General features: G+C 39.7%; 1 protein-coding gene across 1 annotated transcript; it reads right to left on the bottom strand.

The window, feature by feature from the left end:
* Window positions 1-766: 766 nt before the first annotated feature.
* pom121 (POM121 transmembrane nucleoporin) lies at window positions 767-20472 on the bottom strand. Its single transcript, XM_051931242.1, is given in 18 exon segments — window positions 767-3001; window positions 3340-3449; window positions 3861-3895; window positions 3928-4092; window positions 4094-4299; window positions 4901-5140; window positions 5260-5331; window positions 5467-5817; window positions 5917-6016; window positions 9529-9677; window positions 9713-9837; window positions 10589-10680; window positions 11149-11283; window positions 11286-11310; window positions 18519-18599; window positions 18729-18908; window positions 19084-19296; window positions 19883-20472. Coding segments are annotated over 18 exon segments (2964 nt in total). The 3' UTR covers window positions 767-2906.
* Window positions 20473-21150: the final 678 nt, after the last annotated feature.

Raw genomic sequence — 21150 nt, 5'->3', positions numbered from 1 at the left:
TTCCATACCGGATCGGTCAAACCCCGGGTTAGGATCTTAAAAACTCACAGGAGTCACAAACATGAAATATAAATTGATGCCCAACTGTCCTTAAAAAATCAACACGAGTTTGCACTAACCATTCCTTACATTCTTTTATAAAGTACTGTATATAGTAGAATAAAAAAAAAAAAAAAAAAAGACATGGAGGAACATAATGTTGGATTAATAGTCAGCAACAAATACAATAAATCTCACCTACACCGACTGTAGACTTACTGCAGCAGTCACGACTAGCCATCTTGAGCTCCTATCTGCCAGAGAGGCCTGCTTTTGGTAATGTGCACATGACACATTTCTGGGTAGCTGCAGCAGTCGCTCATACACATGAGAAGAATATACAGACACCACAAAGTCCTTGACCACAATTTGTTCTTCCAAGATCAATGTGGATTTTTCACCTAAAAGTCCCTAAAACTGACTTCACACCAGAATGGGTGCTAGTTGGATTGAGTGGGGTAAATAATGGATGGGTGATTTTGAATGGTACCTTGACTTGTTCATAAACCCAGAGGATTATATATTTCAGGAAACTTTTGTATTTTAACTTGGAAGCAAACTGTCCTTTACACTGTTGCCAGTATCAAGTAATTTCTGTGTATGCTTTAGGATGAACGCCCAAGTCTGTTTGCACTTCTATTTTGTTGGATAGGCTATGTCCTTAAGTCTAGCTCTAAAATGAATATGTCTGCCCTGTAAGTTTCAGACAAATACAATGTAATCAAAATCATAGAAGAATCACAATTTTATTTAAAATCATTTAATGACATAATGAGAAACTATACATAGTCATGTTTTGCAATCACTCTGCACACCATCAGTCCAAGGGAAAGGTAAGACACAAAAATGACGCAAACATCCATTAATGGGATATGCATAGCTGGGCACACTTAATTTCAGGACAGCAGGATAGACAATGCGGCACTTCAGAGACCCCGAATAGTTCGTTTCAACTGCTATCAACTTTGCTAGCCCAAACTTGGATCATTTCAAATGGGCTGGTTTACATTTATACCTCTGCCGCAAGCAATGCATCGGTTTAAGCACTAGCTGCAGCATACGGAGCATGTTGAGGGGTTAAAGTTAATTTTACTCCTGGACATCAACATTTCATTTTTGACTTTAAAGGTGTATTTAAGCTACAACATGTGAGCATATCCCATCATGCTAAGAGAGGGGCCACTCTGGCCTGATCACACATTCTGCAAACACGACAGCAGTCAGCACAGGATCACCCACTTTCACTATTTACAACATTACATACGAGACTCCAAAGGTGATTAAAAAAAGAAAAGAAAAAAAAAGAAAAAAAGAAAACACAGGAGGAGAAGAATTGGGAGACAAAGCCAGTACAAGCCAAGTGCTGAATGATGACCCCTTCAGTGCTGGCTGGACTTGGCATACCCAGGCTAACACTGGTTTCTCACCAGCTGCTGGTGGAGGCATTACAATTTCAGCACAATGTCCCGGACACTCACGCTGCTCACACATGCACTGTAAGAAATAGAAACCACACACGATTCGTAACAGAAAAGGTTAAGACCTAAACTAACAGCATCTCTTCACACTGAACCCAGCTTGAAGGAACACAAGGCCAACATCCTTTAATATAAAAATAGAGCTCTTTGACTTTTTTCTGGCCTGGTGCCTAAATTTATTTTTTGGAAGATTTTTTGTTTTTTTTTTTTTTTGCGCCAATCACACACATTCATACTTCAATGACAACGCCCCAGGGAGCGGGCCATTTGTGCGTCTGTTAATATGTTTCAGCGAGAGGGCTTAGACAAATCGGTTCATCCTCCTGGTGCTCGAGTAAAGAAGCAGGCCGTCTGACTGTCACATTACTGGAACACAGCTGGCCGCTCCCTCGCACCCATACAACACATAGCAGCAGCACAAAACCCCACTGGCCAGTGCAAAGGTGAGGCAGCCGGTTTGTTTAATCACATTTTTGCTTTAAATATATAATACATATTATACAAATATATTAATGTAACACTACAGTCTCGCTCAGAAATAATCATCCACCCCGTCCCCATACAAAATGCACGACCCTAAGCCCCCGCCAAGGTAAAATCGAGTCCGGCACTACCAATATGCCGCCATTCATCATACTTTCCTCCAAACTTGATTCAATGAGAGACAATTATCATAGCAATAATAATTACAATAATGAGTTAAGAGAGTTTAACATAACTCTATCCATATATCAGAATATACAGAAGAACAGACAGGCCAGCAGCAATATGTACTTTAATGGCATATGGGGGGTTATGCAGTGGGAAGGAGTACCTGGAGACTAAGAACACTTTTCTAAAATTAAAAACTGCTTCTTAAACTACAAAAAGAAAGATTCGAGTTCTTTAGCATCTATAAAATATTGAAATATGTGGCATTGGTCCTAGGAGGGGCAGGGGGTGGTGGGGAGAAATCACCATGCCTTTAAAGAACAAAAAAAACAAAAAAAACAAAAACAGGACAGCAGAGGTAGTCTACCACAATGAAAAAACAGAAAAGAAGACAAAAGCGACAAAGCAAACACACTCAAAGGTTTGAACAAAGTGCTAGTCCCATCCTCCAAGGTATAAATACTTCTTACAACTCCAAAAAGCAAGTGTTTCCTGCAACCTTGCACCCCTGCACCCATATGCCTAGGGTGTGAGAACATGAATGGATGCTACAAAATAGACTGAAAAGAATTGCAGTAAAAAATATGAAAACACAAGGAGGTCAGATGAAAGCAGATATGTACAGCACCCAGTCCACTATTAGAGTAGTTTGTTCAAGTAAGTCAAGAAGAATGGTCATCATTTGAGTTCATCACATTGTTTGCAGAACACTGATGGATAAAATGCTTTGCTTTTTCCTTATTTCTTCCGGGGATGCTGTCTTCGGGCCTGTAACCTCTGTCTGCCAGAGGGCTTTGAACCAGAACCAATGGAGAAAGATGGCGTAGCAGAACCTAGAGTTAAATAAAGACAGTAAATTATGGGTTTTTTAATCCCGCACACTCCTCTGTTGGTCAATATTTCAATATGCTTACTTGACTACAGAGCATCAACCAAATTAGTATAAATGAAAAAATCATAATGAACAACATTAAAAAAAAAAACAGCAGCTTATCCATTTTAAATACAAGGAGGAGACCATTCTTTTAATACTCTCTCTATACCTATATATCTACATCCCTACTTTCTCCAGCCCACCCACTGGGTTATGTTTAATGTGATAGAAAATTAAGCATGTCTTTAATATGCTATTCTTGCATTAGCCTGGATATTAAGGGACCTCATGACTTACCAAAGGGTGTTGAGGGGACCATGTTGTTGAAGCCCTGAAAGCTGGTGTGGGTGGGACTTCCAAAGGACATAGGCGTCGAAGATGAGCTCTGCCCAAATGCTGGAACCAGACTCCCCTAAAAAAGTCAGTGGTATATTTAATCATGAGTTATCTATAGCTTTCTTCCTAAACTGTGTTACCAGTCCCAAAAGCTTATGGTCAACACTAGTAGCCAGGCAGAAGGCATGACTGGATACTTAGCAGCATCAAACTTTTAAGTCTGAGCTTTCAATTTGAATCCTAGAGAAAAGGTCACTAGAAATGTTTAAAAGCAAAAGTTCAGGGTAACAGTTGTTTAAAATGAAGCATCTAAAAGTCAACCATGGTTGGAACAGTCAATGCCCACCTTCAAAAGTGATGTAAGCCTTGGCTTAAGTAACTTCCTTGATCTACCAAACATGACACTACAAAATAGTGGGTAATACAGATTTATACAAGTATTTGTCATAAAGAAGCACACGCAATTCACATTCCCCACACACTTACCTCCAAAACCTGGCTTGCTCTCATTTGCACTGCTGGCACCAAAAGCAAATCCTGTGGTCAGGCCTGTTTGGTTTGCTGTTGGGGCTCCAAATTGTGTATTGGCTGCTGCAAAGTTAAACCCCTCCTGTGCCTGACTGAGAGGAGCTCTGAATAGTGGGGAGCACTGGCCTGGGATCCAAAAGAAAACCCTGTTGGTGCAGTAAGGGTGACTCCAAAAACTGAGCTACTAGGTAGAGCTAGAGGATGTCTGTGTGTTGGATCCAAATATTGGAGCTGCTGTAGCAGTTGTGGTGCTTTTCCCAAAGGAGAACGAGGCAGAAGTATTCCCAAACAAAGGCTGACTATTTGCTCCAAATGCAGGTGCAGTTGTAGTGGCCTGGCTGCTAAAGTTGAATGAAGGATTAGTATTCGTACCTAAAAAATGTGAATGATTTTGTCACAGCTGGCTGAACAGTAGAGCTAGCTGATGAGCTGCCAAAGGCATTGGATGTCACTGCTCCTCCAAAAGGGCTTGTTATTGTAGCAGAAAATGGAGGGTTGTTTAATGTGGATGATACTGAATTTCCAAAACCAAATGTGGCCTGGGTTGCTGTGGTGTTCTGGGTGCAGCTGTAACAGAGCTAAAGCTACCAAATGCATTAGTGGCTGCATTTTTGATCAGTGGAGGATGAGCCAAAGGTGAAGGTTGCTTGGGATGTAGGAACTAGGGTGGTAGACGTAGTGGCAGCAACAGATGTGCTTAAGGATGGCACCTTCCCAAGAGAAAAAACAGGTGTAGAACTGAAGGACCTCCCAGAAGTGGTTGTTGCAACTGAACTGGCACCAAACTGGAAGACTGGGAAGTGCTATTTGTGGTTGTGGTGGTCTGGGTATTTTGATTGTTCACAACAGAATTTCCAGAAGCATTTGCCAAAAGTGAAGACAGGTTTTGCTGCAACTTCAGTTGTGGAAGTCGTCTGGAGTTTGGACGGTGTGGTAAAGATAGAATTTGAAGTTGAAGATGCTATAGAAGTCATTGGTGATCCAAATGTGATACCAGCTGTGCCATTTCCAAATATGGGTTTAAAGGTGGTTGCTGGAGCTGGTGTTGACACTGGAGGTGCAGCCTTAGTGGTTGGAGCACCAAAAACAGGTTTGAAAGCAGAGAACGCAGGGGCACTGCTAAATGAGGTAGTAGATACAGGAGGGACAGTAGATTGGGTATTGCTCAGCTGTCCTGGAAGGGCCAAGCTATTCTCTGTAGTTTGGAGGGGAGATTTAAGTAACTGTCCAAAAGCTGAAGTAGAAGAGCTAGATGTCTGACTTGAAGTAGCCTGTGAAGCAGGGATCCCAAAGTCCCAATGTGGTCTTAGCTTTAGGAACTTCATTGTTCTTCTTTGAAGAGGACTGTATCACCATTGGCAGCTAAAGCAGCATTCACTGGAGTAGAAGCAGGAGCAATCCCAGAATCTACATTAGATGTAGGAGCTTTAAAATGGAAAGAAATAAAAAATACAGTAAAACAAGTGCACAAAAATGTGGGAATAAGTTTAAAAAAAAAAAAAAAATTCACAAAGGGAAAACAGACAAAAAATAAGGTTAAACAGAATACAGAAAACTCACTTGTGGTGGTGCCTGGGGCAGCCACTGACGTGTTTGGTATATTCCCTAAAGACTGCAGCAGAGGACTGGTAATGGTGGAATTATCAGGATTTGCTGGAGAAGAAGTGACAATAGGCGTAGTCAAAGTAGCTGTAGAGTTAGGTAACAAGGTTAGCCCAGAGGAAGAGGGGGGAGCAACTGTAGAAATCGGTTGTGAACTTGTGACGGGTGAAAAGCTTGAAGTGAATGTGGAGTTTTGATTAGACCAATCCAGTAGTATACCAGGAGCAGAGGAGACAGCTGTGGCTGGAGTTATTGTCACCAATGGGCTCTGTGTGGATGTTGATGGTAAATCAGATGATTTGGCTGGCTCTGTAAACGGCAAGACACAAAATTGTTTTTAAGGAATACACTAGCATCTATACATTACAAACCATTCCAACCTTATTTGTTGCCATATCTACAACTTACCTGCCTCCTCAAAGACCTTCTTTATCATATTCAATACTGCTTTCTTCTCAAAATCAAGATCACTTACAGTGATTTTATAGCCTAACTCTGGTGGAGGGGGCTGTAAAATAAGATATTAGAGATCAATAGCACTTTTATTCCCAAGACATATCAGGATTCTAGTGCTCGATTTTATCAATATGGAAGCAAGCTTGAAAAAGCTACAACTGCAATTACACCAAGGATATCTATAAAGAAAACATTCAGGTAAAATTGAATATGGGCACTCTGTAAGGTAGGTATGCCCAAACTGATGCTGGAGAACTTTGATACCTGTAGCTTTAAAATCCAACCAATTTCAGAATCAGTGACAAATACTTCTCCAGGAAAACACCTTGGGCCTCATGTAGAATTCACACTAAAACATGGCATATGGACAAAAGTGGAAATGTGCGTACACACAAAAAAATTCAGATGTATAAAACTGTACGTATGCCAGGTTCCACACACTTTCACATTCATTGGGATTTATGAAGTGGAATTTAACGCATGTGCACATGCCTACAGCCCCACCTCGACTCATAGAATTTCACAAATTTGTATATGTAAAATCAATATACTGTAAATAGTCCCTTTCAGTCCGTTGTTAAAACAATGGTAAAAGCGCATGAAAAAAATTAATTTCAGCAAATGTAAAGTGGAGGCAAGGAAAAACATTCTATTTGTTGGCTTAAGCAGTGGTACAAGCAACAAAAGGAAGTTATGGACCGATACAGCATGGTGGAGATACTTGAAAGTTCAAGTTCAGAAAGTCGCACGGTGCCCAAAAGAAAAAGGAAGTGGTCACATATCAAAGTCTACATGAAAAGACAAGTCACAGCCCACCATCTGTTTCAGACAATATTACAAAAGCTGACCCCCGTGCCTAGTAGGCGACGATGTTGCTGCTGTGCCCAGCACAACTTCTGACTCTGGCTACACACACAGCCCTGCCTCGGAAACCGCTGGGAGACTATCTAGCTGTGTGCTAACAGACACTGTACCGAAGTCACAAAAATGTAATAGTGGATGCTGTAAGAAATATGGCCAATGAACTAAGGAATATAAGGACTGTACTATGTGATATCGACCTCAAATTAAATGAACTGGTTAAAAATAAATGATGCATCCGATTACCTGTTTTTACATTCTGCTAATTACATTCAAACGAAGTTGTAACGCTGTCCGATCTGGCTGATCATTTGGTGGGTCAGGATCGAGTTGATCATACCGTATCTGTTCAGGTACGGGTAACCCACGATTCTGTGGCACATTATGCTACATGCTTGAACAATGCGACTCACTTTCTGTGCACTATAGAGCAGCACATTAATGGAGTGGGAGTGGTTTCTATTTACATAAGCAAATTCATTCTCTGAAGGCACCTTTATAGTGTAGAGTTGGCACCAAGTACCAGAGGATAAATTCTCTGCTCTTTACGGTGACTCACTATGCTTAAAAGGACTGCTTTCCTAAGGCCACACTAGTTGGAAAAAGCACCTGCGACTGTGCGGAGTTGCTGTTTTTATAGGCTCTCTTGCTATAGATGATATAATGCCAGCTCATTCTTTTGCTTGACTGATCTAACTTGTCCAGCATCATTGCAATAGCAATGTGCATGCAGTTGACCATTTGGAAACTGGATGTTGCTGTGAATTGCACTTTTATGTTTGCCAGTTCAAATACAGTGTAAGGAAATCTTGTATATCTGGATGACAAGTGGATAATACCATCCTATACAGCTGGCATGGTGCATCTCAGTGAGGTTTGTGAAATACCCGATCGTCAGCAAGTTCACAATGAAAAGCTCCGATGGCTAAAGCCCAAGGGTGGATAGAACTTGCAAAAGGAACAGGTAGAGCACAATTCCTCAAAGTCTGCCTTAGTACAGCTGGTGCTATTTCAGCACATAGCTAAAAGTGGATAGCTCTTGGAAATTGAAATCAACTTAGAAGCCAGTCACCATCACCTCTAAATACACGCTCTCTTTAATTCTTCCATTGGCGAGGTCTTCTAACAACGCTAAAGCAGCTATGGTATTTGGAATAGTTTAACCATTGCATGCACCATTACATTGGTACAGAATGATTACAAATCAAGTGAATTAAATGTGTAAATTAAATTCTATTTATTTCTGTATATTTGATAAATCTCAAGTCATTGAGGCGACTTTGATAAAAAGGGAGACCACACAGAAAAGCAGCACTGCTTTAATGCTGGATGTTGCCAGTTTGCAAAACTGAGTAGAAACTTGCATGGCTTTACCTCAAATTTAGCTTTATCATCTCAAAAGTGTGTGTGGAAACGGGTGCACTAAACAGCTGACATTTGATTGACAAAGAAAGGTTGCTTGTTTTACCTATATTAATTTGTGGGATCACGTTAATCCCAAGGCACTATATAAAGTTGTAGCATTTTACTGGTCTGTTTTTGCAATTCACTTTCACGATCGGTCCTTTGAAAATGTTGAAAGGTTAGATTGTTATCTTTATTAGTTATAACTTACAGCCAGACTCCTTCACAACATTGTTTTATTTTTTAGTATCCCACTACTCTCTCAAGGAGCCTTGTCAGTGTCAGCCAACAAGTGTGTCCCACAATTTACTCTACAATCTTACATAGCTGGCTTAGTTTGACACGTCTACAACAATTAGATGTAATAAAAAATATCAGACCACATTTATTAAAATATTAATGCATCTCTAAATTAGTGAAAAAAGTAGAAAGCCCATTAGACACCCTCAAAATAATAAAAAGTCTGCTTTGACCTGCCTGCTCTTTTACTTCACTTGCTCTTCTCACCCTGTCGCAGTCTTACGGAGTATTATTTCTTTTGATCCTTGTCAGGAAAGCAAGCAATAAATGCAGCCACACATGCTTTGCTACATTACTATTAATATTGTTCACTTAAAAAAAAAAAAAAAAAAAAACCTGTCGTGCCTCTGCAAACATGAAGCACTTTATGACAGTGTCGTTGCATGGGTCCCATTTGTAACACTCAGGTTTCTGCTGCATTAAAACTGCACTGTGATGTGTCTTGTTGCAAGGACAGCTGCGAGGAATTTGAAGCAGGATTGGATTGGAGCTCATGCCGCCATTAGTACTAGACTGAACATAATACAGCGCTGCTGCAGATGCTTCCCTTTTATAGGGATTTTGACAGCTCTTGTATTTAAACAATAGTTGCCCAAGTACCACTGGGATTTTTCTACCACAATAATAAAAGTGTAAAAAAAGGCATGTACAAACATGTATAAGTAACATCCAAAATTGCTAACCCAAGTTTGAATATATTCAAGTATTTGCTTATTTTTATTTATTCAAATCTTATTTTTGGTCAATTTGACAGCATTAATATGTACCACCATCCACTTTACCTATAATGAAAAATAAAGGAGACACACTAAACTGCTCTATAAACTTGGTCAGTTTTTTCAAATTTGACCATAAGACTGCAATTATTCATCTTGATCACATGTTCAAATTTATTCAGATGAAAATGGTTATTAGGAAGATTAATGACATTGATCTGTAAAGAACAAAGTGTAGTTTACACTGCAAATTGCATCATTCCCAAACAAAAAGTCATCTTACCAGTGCAATCTGCTCTCCCCTACGGCAGGACACCAAAGGGATCTTGCGTTTGCGTTTGCCTACAGCTTCAGAAGAATGACCCGGGGATACTGATGTAGAATTAGGAGTGGTGGTGGGAGGTGTAGAGTTAAGCTGTGGAGAGGGCTTGTCTGTTTGTAGAAAATAATAAAACATTAGTGAAAGTTTTTCAAGGGGTGCAAGGTATGGGAGAGAAATCTTTCTACTAACCTATTTTTGCAGGTTTGCTCCTTCCATACTTTTGTCTGTTTAACTGGAGTGGAGGAGTGGGACTGGTGAATCTCATCATCCCTTTTATGGAGAGAAGGGGGGGAAAAAAAAATAAAAAATAAAAAAATAAAAGTATACTGATGATAGGAGTAGGAGCCTTAAAGCCATATCAGTAAAACTGAAAATTATACTGGTATCTACTGAAACCATCAGAATGTATTTGTACAAACTTTAATTTTTAAGCTAATTACATTAATCAGTAGTATATTGTGACTAATGCAAATAACACAGGTGCACCTGTTATTAGTCAAAACACTCAAATAGTTTCAAATGCAAGCATTCATATTTTTTTGAACCAACAAAAGTAGTTTCATTCTCTCGGTCGCACCACTGCTCCCAAGCAAACATAGCACAAGGTATAGCTACTTTCAGTCCTCTGTCCTGTTTGCATTGACTCACCAATTATTTTAGAGTAGTAGGTTAACTTATTATTACACACAGTTCACAAACACATTACCTTTAAGAATCTAATATACCAACATAAAACCACATTTTGCCTTTCCTAAAAATGTAGGTTTTGTGTTTTATGTTTAAACTTGTTTATTTTTCCACAACTTTCTAGCATACCAGTAAAACGTTTTTTTTCAAAATCCATACCAAAAGAAGAATTTCATCTGGTATACTAGATCAACTGGTGAATTGCCTACTACTAACTTATGAAAACAAAATGTATGGTCTGAAGAAAACCTCTCTGAGCAAATTAAGTGATTATGAAGTTGGAGATGTATTACTCAACCTGTGAAGAATGTGTCGGAAGAAATGGAAAAATTACCTGGGTTTTTTAGGTGCCCGTTCTGGCGTCTGAGGCCGAGAAGATTCAGGGCTGGACAGTGGAGATGTGTTAAAGGTGGAATTTTTCTTCCACTGACAAAAGCCCCAAAATATATATATTAAAAAAAAAAAAAGTTTAGTTAAGAAGAATTGTTGTATTACAACAGCACTATGAAAAAATTACTAATGTGATAGATAAAGTATAAAGCTGTTATGCAAACAAAAGTCAACATTTTAGTATTTTAAGATTTTTTTCTGTCATTAGCATTGAGTCTAACATATGAATTACATAGAACAAATGAGCATTAAAATCACAAATAAATATACTGTAATATACTATACTATATACTCAGCTGCCTGTTTTGTTACTTCACAATTTGCTACCATTCTCAGGGAGGTTTGTACCAAAAGCATTTAGAGATTTGCAAAATCTCTGAACAAACCAATGTAACTTAAATAGACAGGAAAAGTAAATCTCAAAGATATATTTAATAAGGAAAGCAGGAATTAGCTTCAGGATATTTTAAATTCCAAAACCAATAGTAGCACCACTCCGCTTACCTTAGAATAACCCCGCAAGGAACTATAGGAGCTGAGGACAGGATTGCGTGCCGATCCTGGAACGCCACAGTTCTGTGAGTTCCCAGTGGAAGTACGGGACCTTTTCATCCACAGTATCCTCCAAGACAAGCGAGTTTGGAACCCCGTTTGAGGCTTCCCGGCCTAGACAACAAATAGTCACATGTGCAATGAATTGCAATAAATCTCTATCTACTAAGACACCAATAGTACAAGCATTATTTTTAATTCAAACTATTTGTTGCAAAAGACAAGAAAAATTTGTTATAAAATTTTTGAAATATACTGATCACATAATATCAAATCATCTTTACTCCAAAACAAGAGTACAACTCAATGTATTGTATAAAACTAAGCTAACAGTGTTGGTTTGTACTTAAGCAAATAAAATGACATATGTAAAAGGACTTGAGACTTACCACACTTCTCCTAATCACTAGAAAAAGGTATACAAATTGTTCAATATCCATAATTAAAAATAGCAATACAAGCTCCAAATGAGCAACTAATTCAGTGTCTGCTTTAAAGTATAGCAATGTGACTAATATGTCTAATGCACTGAACTGTGAAGCAAAACACTTGTAGTTTAAGCCCCCACCACACCACTTCATAATTAAATAAAATAGTGATCTGCAGCAGGCAATTTATCCGCCACTGCTTTTAAAGACAGGAAGGACACTGCTCATTACGATCGATTCTGAGTAGATATTTAAATAATGACCAGCAGGAAGCAGGTTGAGGACACCCTGGAGAGATGGAGATATGCCCAAGAGAGGATGAAGAAGATGAAGAATGAAGGTCAGTAGGACCAAGACAGAATAGATGTGTGTGAATTAGAGGGAGGTCAGAGTAATGGCGAGGATGCACAGAGTAGAGTTGATGAAGGTGGATGACTTTAAATACTTGGGATTAACAGTACAGAGTACTGTGGAAGAGACGTGAAAAAGAGTGCAGGCAGGGTGGAGAAGAGTGACACAAGCGATTTGTGACAGACTGGTACCAGAAAGAGTGAAAGGGAAGATCTACAAGATGGTAGCAAGACCAGCTATGTTATATTACGTGGAGACGGTGGTATTGACAAAAAGACAGGAGACAGAGCTGGAGGTGGCAGAGTTAAAGATCTTAAGATTTGCATTGGGTGTGACAAGGATGGATAGGATTAGGAACGAGAACATTAGAGTCAGCTCAGGCTAGACGGTTTGGAGACAAAGCCAGAGAAGAGAGACAGCATTGGTTTGGACATGTGCAGTGGAAGGTGCTGGGTATATTGGGAGAAGGATGCTAGGGATGGAGTTGCCAGGCAAGAGGGAAAGAGGAAGACCTAAGTGGAGGTTTATGGATGTGGCGAGAGAAGACATGCAGGTGATGGGTGTAACAGAGAAAGATGCAGAGGATAGGAGATATGGAAAAAGGATGATCCACTGTGGCGACCCCTAACGGGAGCAGCCAAAACAAGAAGCAGCTTCCATATTTAGAAAAAAAATGCAAATGAAACATACTTAGTAAATTAATTTTCCCAGTTTCTTACCATTTTAGATGTAACAAAACTGAACTGCAAAAAAATTGCAATCTCAACTTCATCTGCACTAACTGGTTTTACCATGAGCGCTATAAATATTAATAACAAGTAGACAAATAATTTAGAGTATTTGTAGCAATGATGAAAGTAACGTCTTACCGTCTGCACAGTTTCAGCAGACTTAAGAGATACAATTAATTTTTCAGAACTCTGATCAATCAGGAAACAAAGGAGTGAGAAATCAATTTTCTTCTACTGATATCCTAAAACCCTGAAGGCAGTAAAATTTTTGTCAAGTTTTAAATATTAATATTGCTACCTCACAACTTCAGTTTCATGGGTTTAAAATGAGGTCCCTGGTCGTCATCAATGCTGAGGTTGCATTACAATGACCCCCCCCATTGTACTCTAGTTTCCAACAACATCTAAAATGTGTTTGTTCTAAGCTCATTTATGTTGCTTTTGATTTAAACCCTTTACATTCTAAAGCTAAAAACTTTACCTTTAAATTTGATTGAAGCTACCATTTTTACAGAATGTGCTATGGGGTGAAATTATATTTACACCCAAAATTCCCATTATTCCTACTAATTACCCAACTCATTTCAAAACTATTTCCAATAAAAATATGTCTGGCAATGACAATCAACAAGCCAAGGTCAGTGACTAGGAAAAATAGGAATTGATCTACAACAGGAATGCTATAGTCATGGGCAATTGTATGTACCATATTCAAGACTAAGCAGCTCCAGTGACCTTGAAAGGCTCAAAGAAAACGATGGCGCGATACACATGCAGAGAAAGGTAAAGAATATGAAAGCAGTAAAATTTCGAAAGTATTGTAGCGTCCAGCCAGGTTGAAGCCTTTTTTGTTTTAAGTGACTGTTCGGTCGATTGAGGGAGGGCGGAGTACAGCACGGAGACTGATAGCAGCGCGACAGCAGCAGAAAGACAGCAGATGATCCGACGGCACCTCCATAGCATGTGTACAGCCGCCCTAATCCGACCCCACAAACCTCCCGAAAGCACGAGCAGCATTATACATCCTGAGAAAGAGATTTAACCACGCCAGGGGCCAGAAATAAAGGACAAGTATTGTTTTCACAGCATCATGCGAGGCAGTGAGACATCATTTAAAACAAGTCCACCGACATTTAACCTAGCAGTTGTTGGATTGCTGTTGGCAGACACGCTTCATGTGCTCCCAGCTCTTAAAACAATGACAAGAGACAAGCAAAACACACAGCTCGCCAGCAGCAAAAAGCCTGCAGATGACCAGATTGCTTCTCCTTAGCATGCATTCAGCCAACCTAACCCTCGCCACCCCACCCCCTTCACAACGCGAGCGACAGAGATGCGAAGTGGCAAAAGGACAGCTGCTGTACAGGCTTTGAAATGATCGGGCAGCAAGAAAAGCAGAACAGGCAGCTTGCCAAAAGCAGAAAGACAGCAGATGATCCGACGGCATCTCCTTAGCGTGCGTTCAGCTATGTATACCAAGCAATGCCTATTAAAAGGTGGCAACTATACAATGGTAAAATTACAAAATGTTAATAAAATAGCGATACGTTTACCTGCACTGGAAATTCAGTGTGGAAAAATAAAGGGCAATCTTTTTTGCATGTTTTCGCAAACTACATACTCAATCGGATTCAAGTCTGGGCCACTCAAGGACATTCACAAAGATGTCCTGAAGCCAATCCTTTGATATCTTGGCTGTGTGCTTAGGGTCGTTGTCCTGCTGAAAGATGAACCATCTCCCCAGTCTGAGGTCAAGAGCACTCTGGAGCAGGTTTTCATCCAGGATGTCTCTGTGCATTGCTGCAGTCATCTTTCCCTTTATCCCGACTAGTTTCCCAGTCCCTGCCGCTGAAAAACATTCCCACAGCATGATGCTGCCACCACCATGCTTCACTGTAGGGATGGTATTGGCCTGGTGATGAGCGGTGCCTGGTTTCCTTCAACCGTGATGCCTGGCATTCACACCAAAGAGTTCAATCTTTGTCTCATCAGACCAGAGAATTTTCTCTCTCATGGTCCGAGAGTCCTTCAGGTGCCTTTTGGCAAACTCCAGGCAGGCTGCCATGTGCCTTTTACTAAGGAGTGGCTTCCGTCTGGCCACTTTACCATACAGGCCTGATTGGTGGATTGCTGCAGAGATGGTTGTCCTTCTGGAAGGTTCTCCTCTCTCCACAGAGGACCTCTGACAGAGTGACAATCGGGTTTTTGGTCACCTCCCTGACTAAAGCCTTTCTCTCCCGATCGCTCAGTTTAGATGGCCGGCCAGCTCTAGGAAGAGTCCTGGTGGTATCAAACTTATTCCACTTACGGATGACAGAGGCCACTGTGTTCATTGGGACCTCCAAAGCAGCAGAATTTTTCTGTAACCTTCGCCAGATTTGTGCCTCAAGACAATCCTGTCTTGGAGGTCTACAGACAATTCCTTTGACTTCATGTCAGACCACAAACCAAGCATGAACTGTCAACTGTGGGACCTTATATAGACAAGTGTGTGCCTTTCCAAATCATGTCCAATCAACTGAATTTACCACAGGTGGACAATTAAGCTGCAGAAACATCTCAAGGATGATCAGGGGAAACAGGATGCACCTGAGCTCAATTTTGAGCTTCATGGCAAAGGCTGTGAATACTTATGTACATCGGCTTTCTCAATTTTTTTTTATTTTTTAATAAAATTTCCAAAAACCTCAAGTAAACTTTTTTCACGTTGTCATTATGGGGTGTTGTGTGTAGAATTCTGAGGAAAAAAATGAATTTAATCCATTTTGGAATAAGGCTGTAACATAACAAAATGTGGAAAAAGTGATGCGCTGTGAATACTTTTCGGATGCACTGTATAAGTTTAAACTTAACATACGCATTTCTAGTAAGCATATTACTGGTAGCTTCACAAACACTCCCCAACACAGGGATCTCCTCGTCTACACGGAAGCTCTGACATGAGAGACTGGGGGGGGGGTTACTAACAGCTGACCAGTGAACTTCACTGCACTCTTTGATGTAGGGCAATTGCAGAAAATTGCAGTTATTATATATTATTACAAATCTCTTCTCGTTCCTGTGCCTTTGTGATACTCTAAAATAAAAGATACAGAAACAGAAGCTTTGGGCTAAGAAATGTTGCTACTTTGTACAGCATGTGGATAAGAGTTGGAGCTGAGGTTTGTTGACAAGTTCTTTCAGTAATATCTGATTCTAAATTGGTTGTCTCATCTTCGAACAGTTTCAGAAGATAGACCACAGATGTATCTCTTTGCTGATGTGGCCAATCGTCATATTGCTGCAACAATGAATACAGCACTATATCTCGTCTCCACAGACCTGTTTGAGTGAATTCGTAAACTTGCCTTGTTGTCCAGTATGCTTTTTTCAAACAGTAAAGTGCAAATGTTTTCAACCGTTTTAACTGTTTGCTTCAAACTTCCCACTCACAATACTAAAAATCAGTCACAAGCAATTGAATTGGGTCCTGCGAATCCCATAGTGCAAACTTCTACCTTAGAGCATAAGCTGACCATAATTGAGTGAATGTCAATTTTGTTTATGTTCTCCTTCATTTACATTTGAAAGCTGCTTGAATTTGTACTGTGGATATATACAGAATGGTTTTGTCTGTTTATTTGTGCATTTGCTTCCCAACCATTTAAAACCAGTTAACATCTATACAAAGAAAAAGGATACAGTATACAGTAGTGGTAGTTATTTATTTATTTTTTAAGATTTTGTATTAATACCTACTTTATTTATTTGGAACTGATCAAAGAATTTACTTTGTGCTATCCTGTAAAACTTGAAAGCTTTAAGATTTTAGCTTTAGATTTTAGAATTCAAATTTTATTTGGAGTTGACCAACAAATTTCAAGTTTTGCAGGAGAACACACTAAAGCATTTGACTGGTCAGAATTGAGATTTTTATTTTGTATTTCCTATTTTATTTATTTAGAACTAACCTAAGAATTTGTGCATTTTGTTTGTGTTCTCATGTAATACTTGAAGCTTTTGACTGGTTAGAAGTAAGATTTTAGTTTAGTGATTAGTTTTAGAGTGATTTGATGAATATTGCGATATATATCGATATCAACTGATTAAAAAAAATCATGCGGAAAAAAAATCTTATCACCCCTAGAAACAACTATATTTAATAATCTCTTTAAAATCACACACACTACAAGGTGACCAGATATTATGTATATCCAAGGACAACCAAAATAATCCCAACAACAAAAACATACAACCACAACTCATTAGGCACCCAACTAAAAAACATCAATCCCACTCAAGCATCAAAAAACTCCACCTACTCGTGAGCTCAGCAAAAATCTGGTCACTGCAATTAGGAGTCATTTTAGCCCTCGTCTACATTAGTATGTTTCATTTTAAAAAGCTGCCATTTTTCTCTGTTCTCTCTTTTCATTTACACTACCCATGTTTTTTCATCTGACAAAAACTAATACCTCTGAAAACGTCTTTCCAGACCCACAGACATTTCAAAACACCAGCGCAGCGTTCAGAGTGGACAGGCAAAAACATGCAGACTATCACAATCCGATTGGTTTGTGCTTATTATGTGACTATTCCCCAACTGGATCCTGCTCATTACCCGATTGGTCACCATTCAGAAAAGAAAAGCATATTCCAACATAGCATGCATGTGAATTTCCCCTTGGGGATTAATAAAGTATCTATCTATAGAAGAATTGCTTTCCATGGTGCTTGTTGTGTTGCTTACCTTTGTGCATCTAAACTAAATTTATGATTTTTAGAAATCGTGATCAGGAAACTACTTACACTGCACAACAGAGTTGCCAGCTGTATACTTGCTCAAACTGCATAAGCATGTTTGGTCCAATTGACAAGCCACGACATGCATATTTGGACTATACATGCAGAATATGCACTCAATGTGGTTGCTGCACAATTAAATTTTGGGAAATTTAACAGAATCATCAGAAAATTAGCTTGTGAAATTACTCACACAACACAAGGCAGCAGACAAAATTGTGTGACAGCCCAACCATAAGAGGCAATTAGGCATTGCAACCACTCTCATACTACATGTGAAGTGATAGCTGATGAAGCTGAAATGTGGGCCAACTCAGAGAGAGTGAAAAATTGGGCTTAAAGGGTGTGCAAAAAAAAATATATTATCTGCACAGCGCATGTCTGCTTTAAGACATCTATGCTGCATACATTACCACAGAAGGTGGATGATTACGTTATACGAGTTTTCAGTCATTTTAGTATGGATAAAAAAAACTTTCATACACAATGTTAAAATTCTAGTGTGGACAGAGATTATTTTTGCTTAAAAAAGGCTGTTTTAAACAAAAAATTAGTGTAAGTCCATAGCCATGGAAAGTAAGATGCAATGTATTAAAAACTGCAAAACATGACAACAGAAGTACATTTATGAAGTTAAACTGCGACACACACAAACTTATGACAATGCACAATATGTGGTATAATGAAAAGGATGCACAAACTGATACAAAACATACTTGGTAACACTTTCTGAAATACACAAGAATACAGATAAAAGACTAATGTGGGTAAAGATCAAAGAAAAATGTTTACTTGCACGTGTCTGAAGTGCAAAAAATGTTCTCAGTGTGAGAAAAAACACTCCATATAATTAACCCCCCCACACAATGCAGCAAAATCAAAATTCTGTAAAAGCATTAAGGGGAACAGTTAAAGCCTGAATAGATCTTACAACAAAAGATAAGTGCACTTAAATTTCATCAGACTAACTTTTTAATAGGTTAAGATACATTAATATGAAAATGCAGCATAGAACACTCCAGAAACTTACTTGGGAATGAGAAGGGAAGGAGACCCATTTGCAAGAAGTGGCTCAAAAGCAGAATGTGCACTCCCACTACTGTCATGCCGTCTACAAGAAGAGCAAACATGCTAGTTAATATAAAAGGAACAGACACATTGCATTCCATTGTAGTGTCAAAACAGTACTATTCCACTCAAGTACTCAAGAACCACCTAGAAGAAACCTCCATCAGTGTACCTTCTTTTGTTGTCTTGTTCTTCATTGAAACTTCTTTCCTCCTCTTCTTCCACCCTTCTCTTCCTACTCTCCTTTAGTGCATTTAGCACAGTTTCCTTTGCACAAGGATCTGAAACAGTTACTGTTGAGGGTTCTGCCAGGGGTGACTGGAAAGTCACCGGAGAAGCCAGATTTTCAAGGCTAGAAGGGCACAAGCATCACCACAAATCAAGTTATAATATGGGTCTCAAAATACTATGTCAACCAAGTAGCAATACAGCGTAAGAAACAGCAATCTCTTCAAGTAATACAGGAGCTTTTCTTAATTAGTACAGGTAACACAATATAATCTAATCACATAAAGTAGAACACTTACAACGGAGACCGAAATTTTCCAGAGTCTGGTCGTGCAATCTTCACTGTCACCGGACTGTGGGGCATGGCCGAGTTGCGTGGCAAAAGAACACTTTTCTTGTGAAAGCCATCCCACTGTACACTTGGCAACACTCCAACTGAACTGTACCCTGCCTGCTGAATGGCATATCGACGATGAGGTGTAACTGTAAATCTGCAATGACCCACGTGATCCCTAAAAAATGGGAAAAATAGAACACATAAAAATAACCATGGTGCGCCTTCTGTTTAGAGCTCTAAGAGGAATCCTATGTACAGCAAAGGTCCTGAATGAGCATCACACTAAACACTGTTTCCCAATATACACTTAGGCTTATGTGCATTGTTCCAGAACTGCTGTCAACACGTACAGAATTAAAAATAACTAAAATCAGTTAATAAACCAGTGTACATTTTGTATATTTTACTTTTATACACAACTATCTCCGAATTATTCTGAAAAAGCACGTGCCTAAGCGATTACTTTCTTCCTTCAACACCAGAACACCCACACACCTTCTCCCAAACCATCGGGAGAGTCTCTTCCACCCATTTATACTTCCGAGTGTCACATACCTTGGCGAGACCCCAGTCACTCTCTGTTGTACCTTATAAATGAAGCTCCTTCAAAGTCCCCTCTCGACTCTTATCTGTATAACGCTCTCCGGTGCCCATTAACTCCCTACCTTTTTCTGTTCAGCTCCAACACGAAAGCACACACTTAGAAATTGGTAATTCGCTCTAATTATCAGTATTGTGGAGAATACGGCTTGGTATCTTACCCGAAAGACAACCTCCGGTTCGGACTCTGCAAGTATTGGTTGGGCCGAGACAATTTTTCCCGTAACTCGCGGGTTCCTCCTGCCACTGAGGGATTCTCAGTTTTTGCCAGGTAGCTCCCCATTAGAAAATCGTTTGGACTAAACAATAAGGAGCCACTGCTGTCCTCTGCCGATGCCTCTGACTTGTGAGAACGGTTGACAATGTGACCCGCTGACTCCCGAATATCTCCCCTCAGTGGTCCACGAAAGCCTCGGCTGCCAGGGGATGAGAAACCGTTAGCAGTCTTGCCCGGTAACCAGCGTTTAACAGCGGGCGGTAAAGTCAGGCCAGCTCGAGGAGGTGGGCCTATACGAATCTGTTGTTGCGGTCCGTTCAAATGATAAAACAGAGAAAATGAAATAACCGCAGAAATGAATACTGCATATACAACGATCGGAATGAACACGAGGGCAAGGCAAAGGATCGCGACGAGCAGTCCCACCAGTGAGAAGAGCGCGATCCGCCGCTTCTCTCGGGGAGACATGGCGGCACCGCGCCGCCGGAGGACTATATCCCATAATTCCGCCGGTGTGCACGCCACGCGGTGCATGCGCGCCTTTACTGAGTTGCTAGGTGCGCGCACGCGGGGCAGAAGACTTGACGCTGCAAGAAAGCGATACGTTTGACTAAGATCAGATTTTGTTGCATATATACAACACAGTATGAAGCAGCCTTGGTCACCTGTCGAATACAACTGTACTTTTTTTTTTACTAAATAAATTGTTACTTAGATGACAGAAAATATGGTATGGAATTAACCACCGAAAAAAATACGTAAACAATACCATATAAAAGGACGGACGATAGCTGTTATCGATATATAGATAAAGTAGGTTTTTATTTATGCTATTATTAAAATCGACCATGTCTTGACGTTGATTCATGCTTTTAATTTATTGTTTTGTTTACTTCCTGATTTTCACTTGTGGTCTGGTTTCGTTTGCTTTGTAACAAACGCGATGTGTTCAAGCATTTACGTACGTTGGGTTCATTATTTATACAGTCATTGTAGCTTTGCGCGTTGTTACATTGGACAATAGTAATTTTCAGAACAGTTAAAGAGAAGGTCAGTTTTGCGCCTCCCGAAACATACTTGCCATAGGTGAATGGGGGATAGATTTGTTATTTGCTTTTTTACAGGTTTTTACTGGTGGCTCAGATGAAGATGCACGAAACAGAGAGATTTCATTTAGGTTTAGATTTGGATCTGACAGAGGAGTTTGATTGT

This window comes from Erpetoichthys calabaricus, chromosome 8 (genome assembly GCF_900747795.2).
Source record: "Erpetoichthys calabaricus chromosome 8, fErpCal1.3, whole genome shotgun sequence".
NCBI lineage: Eukaryota > Metazoa > Chordata > Cladistia > Polypteriformes > Polypteridae > Erpetoichthys > Erpetoichthys calabaricus.
Note: the sequence above shows the minus strand (reverse complement) of the source record. Positions and strands in the feature narration are given on the sequence as shown.